Here is a 6,668-nt window from a genome sequence, read left to right as displayed (position 1 = left end):
ATTAAAAAAATGTTTTTTTAACGTTTCTACAAAATTATATTTTGTAACTATGATCAAAATAACCCTTACCATACATGTTACTAGATGGCAAGTATCAAACAATAGGGAATATGAGTGCAGATCTTGCTGGGGTCAGTTTAACAAACTCGTACATTTAGACAGTATTTGAACATTATTTGTTTTCATATGTCAATACTGGTTTCGCACTTGTTAGTAGTACTAGCATCTCGGAGCTCGAGCTCATATCATATCATAAAGTTTAAACATATCTGCTTCGGGACTTAACATCTCGTCCTAGACCAGCCTTTTCGAACTCAGTCATAAAGTTATGTCCACGGTAGACCAAGAATTTCAAAAAGCCGAATAGAACTACCGTTATCTATCATTCTCTAATTCTACAACATACAGTGATGAAATGCTATATAGGATATGTATAGTATATTTCCAAATTGGTAGAAACTTGGTTGAACTGTACAGTTTCCTTGCTGAACAATATCGCTTTCGGAAACTGTTGCAAAACATTATTTCTCTAGCGGAAGTTGGCGGAGTTGTCAAAGCTGTCCAGATACTCCACAACTGCATGATAATAGAACTGGTACTGGTCCTGGAGAACAAAACAACATAACATTTTTAACTGTAAATTTATCTGTATTTCTTTATAAGACCTGGATCAATGCAAGCAGATTACTAGTAACAAGGAATTGCATTGATGATAACTGCCCTTAGAATTTTATTTGCCATTGGAGATGTGATCGAGGCATCAATCTCCGCCCTAAAACAGTAAGATGAAAGCTTATAATCACCATGAAGTATGGAAATGGGCAACCTGAGGTGTATACAACACTTACCGGTGTTTGCACCATGTGAGGGCCCTGCTGCCGGAGCGCCTTGGCGACTTGGAACACGTCACAGATTCCTTCTGCTTTCACACGCTCCAGTGTAGTGCTGATGGCACAGAACGTCCCCGTGCGGCCAGAGCCCCTCTATGCTAGCAATCCTGACCCTCACAGGCAACATACTGCGACTCTTATGCAGATTCACCCATTTCAGGTTTTACTTGGGGTAATCAGAAATGTATAATCTGACCTTTGGCCACCGGAAGTAAAGACCTTGCTTGTGTTTGCCCGCCATTTTCATTTGTGACAGGAAGATCATTTCTTTTTATCTAAGACGGTTTGGGAGACGATTCAACTATTTATTGATCGAACAACAATGCCAAATTACATTGGTAAGACCTTTATTGATTATTGACCTATTGATACTAACACGACAGCAAGTTGACTACGCTCGTGAGTACTTTTATTACAATATCTTACAACGTGAGATTGTTTACGAAGCCCCCCTCCCCAAACATGTTGAAATACCCAGCATCCACTATAGGATACACTTATTTGCATAAGGTAACATCAGACAACAATTATATGAAAAGAGGAAAGTTGACAATACTTAGTAGCCGGAAGGATTCATGGGCATAGAAGGAATGAGGCTGATATTTTCTATTCGCTAATAAGTAGTACAATATCATTGATCGCTGATTCTTTCTATTCGCTATTAAGAAGTACAATTTCGTTGCTATTGATGTCATCGATATCATTGATATTGTACTACTTAATAGCGAATAGAAAGAATCAACCTCATTCCTTCTATACCCACAAATCCTTCCAGCTACTAAGTAATGTATGTGTTGATATATGCCTGTCCGTGCTTACGCGCACTTGCTCATTTGCATAAATGGGAAAACCACACGCTCCATCTAACCCTCTTCATATAATTGTTGTCTAATGTTTCCTTATGCAGATAAGTGTATCTAACGTTATACTTTCTTTTGTTAAACAATCAAGTAAAACCCACCAAACCGGTTTTATTCACCGACTCAGTCACTAGTATATAAATGCGACATTGACTTATTTTGTTCCTGTCAGTACCGACTCTGATACGAAGCCGTGCGGATCTGTGCCGCCCTGAAAACATCGCGCAGACTAGTTTGAAGCGCTGGAACATATGTTTTGTAAGTTCTATAAGATATGATTTGTTTCCTACTTTTCTATTACGATTTTTGGCGCACGTAATCCTAAAACAAAGTCTAACAAAGATTTAGGTAAACATTACTTATCAGAGTGAACGTCATTGGCAGGTTTTAGAATATCGAACCAATTTAACAAACTGTAAGCCGTTATTTCAAAAGCAGATATCACTTTCTGCAAATAAGGAATGCAATGATGTCAGGTTTCGCCAATCGGAAACTGACCAAATGTCCGTTTTTTATATGAATTTTTATTGACACAACAAAGGTAAAGCGACTTTCGTAAGGTCTTCTGCAACTATACAGTCAGGCAAACAACAAACAATGGGATACAAAATGATTAACCTACGTACAAGTATATGAGTTAAGCCCATCACTTTGTAATACACTGCTAGTTCTAAGATGTAAACATTATTTGATAAATTTACCTATTTGTACACAGTAAGGGCTGTCTCCTACTAGAATGTACTTGAATTTATCTATATAATGGAATGCATCAAATTCGGTTGAGCAAGCGGAAAGAAGGTTGAACAGCTTTAAGCGTTTATCATGATATCGTGGACAATCTAGGAATAAAAATTATTAGCAAGCCAAACTATGTATGCGTAGATGTCCACGAGGTCTGTGAATCTGAATGGAGCTCAGTTGTCAGAATTGGATAACTTGTAGGTGATGTTGCAAATCCGACTACAGAAGCCATAGATCCGTTTACATATCAACTTGTTTGGTATTTTTCCATGCTTTCTATCCAGCAATTTTATAGTCGTATCCTATCTCGCTCTACGCATATCAGGATGTCTAATCTGTATTTCTTTTTTTTGTCATCTAAACCTTTTAAACTGGTGTTACTTCTACTTAAACCTATCCAACAAGTTTTTGTGAAAAAATATTTCCTTGATTTATCAAAATCAAGATTATGATTACTGTATTATGAATTGCGAGTAGCAACTAGTGGTTAGAGTATACATCATCATAAGTTTAACGATTCAACATGTAATGATTTCTTTAATGTATATTTGTCATTAGACAAATGTGGTAAATACCATGCCACAAATGTGGTTAATATCAATAAATGAATTAGGCATTAATGAATAAAAAGAACTTACCTGCTTATCATCTTCTCACACTAGGACAGAGGTAGCTTGGGCACACTTAACGTGTCAATTTTGTAATTTTCCGGGGAATTAGTTTATTCCTGGGGTACTTTTATTTGATTTTTAAGATTTACCCGGAGATATGTTTATCTAGGAGATGAGAGTATTTGCCAAATTGTTATTCCTACGTTGTCTGATCTCTTGTCATTCAAATCGGCACATGTATTCTTTGTAAAGTAAAACCCGTCTAACCGGTTTCACTTCGGAGAGAAACCATACATGTGTGAAATATGTGACAAAGGTTTTAGTCAGCTATTCAGCCTGAAAAGTCATATGCGGATTCACACTGGTGAGAAACCGTACAAGTGTGAGGAGTGCAGCAAACTGTTTAGCGAGCTTAATAATTTGAAGAGACACATGAGAGCTCACACCGGTGAAAAACCGTACTTGTGTGAAAAATGTGACAAAGGCTTCAGTGAGTTAACAAATTTCAAGAGTCACATGCGGACTCACACTGGTGAAAAACCGTACCGGTGTGAGGAATGCAGCAAGCAGTTTAACAGGTTGGACCATCTGAAGAAGCACATGAGAACTCACACCGGCGATAGACCTTACAAATGTGAGGAGTGTAGCTGGAAGTTCAGTGTCCTGGGTCAACTTAAGGTGCACATGAGGACTCACACTGGAGAGAGACCGCACGTGTGTGAGGAGTGTGGCAAAGGATTCAGTCATTTATCTAATCTGAAGAGGCACATGCTGTCTCACACTGGTGAAAATCCCTACAGGTGTGAGGAATGCGGTAAGCTGTTTAGTCAGTTGAGTCTTCTTGAGGGACACATGCGGACTCACACTGGGGAGAGGCCGTACCAATGCAGCGTGTGCAGTAAGCAGTTCAGTAGGCTGGGTGATCTGAAGTTACACATAAGAACTCACACAGGGGAGAAAACGTACAGGTATGAGGAGTGTGGCATGCAATGTAGTAGACTGAGTCTTCTGAAGCTACATATGAGGACTCATACCGGGGATAAACCATATAGATGTGAGGAGTGCAGCAAGTAGTTCACTGAGCTGAGTAATCTGAGGAGACACATGAGAACCCACTCAGGTAAAAAAACCCTACAGATGTGAGGAGTGCGGTAAAAAGTTTAGTGAGCTGGGTAGTCTGAAGTTGCACATGAGAACTCATACCGGTGAAAAACCATACAAGTGTGAGGAATGTAGCAAACAGTTCAGTAGGCTGGGCCATCTGAGGAGACACATTAGAACTCACACTGGAGAGAAACCGTACAGGTGTGAGAGATGTGACAAAAGCTTCAGCCAGTCAACTCATCTGAAGACCCACATGCGGACTCACACTGATTAAAACGGTACAGTTGCAAGCAGGAAGCTCAGTGAGCTGGGTCATCTGAAGAACTCACACTTGTGACAGACCGTACAATGTCAATGGTTGAAGTGTAACAAAACTTTCACCATGTAAGTGGCTAAGCAGAAAAAGTCACAAAGCCTTTTTTTTCTAACTGCCAGCTTTGTTTGGCGTGGATCTAACTGTGCTTATAGTGGCTTGAAAAGTTTTGCATCTTCCTAACTAGTTGTTGTCATTAGAAGATCAGCTTGTTCCTACTTGCTGCTGCTACTTCTGCTTGTTGTCGTCCATTTTTTGGTAGGTTCCACGAAGAGTTGTAACACTTTCCCTTTTGATAGTTTAACCCATGTGAAATTTTCTGCATGATTATCTTATTTAACTAAGATTTCCCTGTCATAGCTAGTGTAGTTCGACCTTTCACTTTGTATTTGACTAATCTCTGTGAATACTGGTGTATATAATACTTGATGCTTTATGTTTAGAGAAAGTGTAGCAAAAAAATAGCTATAAATGTATTTAGATGAATCTAAGTATTTTTGTCTTCTTGATTCACTGGAAGCTGCTTGAGATTCTTCAACTTTCCGCATCTCAGTGTTCTCAGTGTAACCAAAACACGTGCTGTTATTATCGTCATTTGTCAAAGTGTCTCTTCTTCTCCAAGACTTTGGATGTTGTCTATTCCCCCTATGCAACGAGCACATGTAAAGTAATATTTTATTTTGTTTCGAACCTCCCAAATTTTGATAAGTCTGAGGCATGGATACATGTATTTCTTTTATTTGCTTCAAAAAGTGTTGGACCATCATATTCTTTTATTGCTTGTGTTAGATTAGTTTAGAGTTTTTTATACATGTGTAGTATTGTTTAATGAAGAGTCCAAAACTTCTGTTTTCTTAATGTGATCTTTACTGAGCGTGTATGTGCACAAATATCCTAGTCTGTTCTGGACTGGTTGATACAGAGAGGTGTGTACAAAATACTACTCAAACCCAAAATACATACCAACAAAGAGATTCGATGAAAACAAATTTAAATTCGAGTTAAATCCTGATATTATAAACATATCACTTAATACACATATTCAATCATGGCTTTAAAAGCAATCACAGCACTTCAATGTTTTCATCACGGAGCTCCAGAAAGAACAACACTAGAAAGTTTACAATAAAGAACACACAAAATCCATCCTCTGTATATATTGTAAAGTTTTAACTTCTTTAAATCTGTTTCTGGAACGTCATATCTTTTTTCATTACAAGTACAGACTAATCGAAGTCTTAACGACACATCTTGATGTAGATGACCATGCGATTGGCTCTCCCGAGCTGACTTTCTGAAGAAGAAGAAAGAAACAGAAATGCCCAAGTTGAATATTCTTTTTGATTGCGGGACCAACACTTAGATATTATCTAAGGTATTGGTACTTTGCGGAAGATCTATAATTCTATCCTTTTATGATAGCAAAACCCTCTTCCTCTTTGGCAGGCTCAGGAGACTGCTTTTGGGCCTCTGAGTAGAGGCTTCTGTTGCAGCTAACATCCCTCCAAACGCATACAGTAAGGTTTATTTCTTTATTTATTTCATCTTTAGACACCTTGGTGGCCCAAACAGCTATGATAGCAGATTTCCCATTGGAGTCCAGTATAACATATACACAGACAATAATCACAATACTTGTTACAGTTTGGCAGTAGAACGGAAGCGGACAACATGCAATGAGTACAGGTTAGTTCCATACACAAAGTTGGCTTGTTGGTATAAGCGCTTTATTTTTTTAAAGGAAATAGCGTATCAAATCTTGATATGTCAATTACTGTCATATATAAATTTTCATTCGAATTTAAACGAAGGCTTGTTAAACTGGCTGGCTCCGCTTCTTGAAGATGTTTGCGTGAATTGTTTTGTAAAAAAACATCACGACTGTAACCTACCGTCGCTCCAACGGACATAGGTAGATGCATTGGAGTACAGGATACCGGGTAGTTCCACGGACGGTACCCTCTCCCAGTCACAAATGGCATCCGGCCCGTGCTCGACTACAGCCATCCAACCAGTGTCACCGGGACAACCGTTGTAATCGTGGCTGATGAAGAACGACCTGCAAAAACAGATGGTGCATTTTGTCAGCCTGTGCACGTGCACACGCACGCACACCGTATATGCATATACGTATAATATTCCACGTTAA

At 38.8% G+C, this 6,668-nt stretch overlaps 1 protein-coding gene across 1 annotated transcript; it reads left to right on the top strand.

The window, feature by feature from the left end:
* The first annotated feature begins 3,450 nt into the window (after positions 1-3,450).
* Positions 3,451-5,645, top strand: LOC136441972 (zinc finger protein 782-like). The gene is made up of 2 exons (XM_066438544.1): positions 3,451-4,070; positions 4,240-5,645. Exons 1-2 carry the CDS (start codon positions 3,451-3,453, stop codon positions 4,478-4,480), a joined length of 861 nt encoding a protein of 286 aa, XP_066294641.1. The 3' UTR covers positions 4,481-5,645.
* The last annotated feature ends 1,023 nt before the right edge of the window (positions 5,646-6,668 follow it).

The sequence above is a fragment of the Branchiostoma lanceolatum genome, chromosome 9 (genome assembly GCF_035083965.1).
Source record: "Branchiostoma lanceolatum isolate klBraLanc5 chromosome 9, klBraLanc5.hap2, whole genome shotgun sequence".
Lineage (NCBI taxonomy): Eukaryota > Metazoa > Chordata > Leptocardii > Amphioxiformes > Branchiostomatidae > Branchiostoma > Branchiostoma lanceolatum.
Note: the sequence above shows the minus strand (reverse complement) of the source record. Positions and strands in the feature narration are given on the sequence as shown.

Coding starts and splice junctions, on each gene's coding strand:
- LOC136441972 (XM_066438544.1), top strand. CDS start 3,451: ATGCGGATTCACACTGGTGAGAAACCGTACAAGTGTGAGGAGTGCAGC. Junction 4,071..4,239: donor ACAGGGGAGAAAACGTACAG/GTATGAGGAGTG, acceptor AAAACCCTACAG/ATGTGAGGAGTGCGGTAAAA.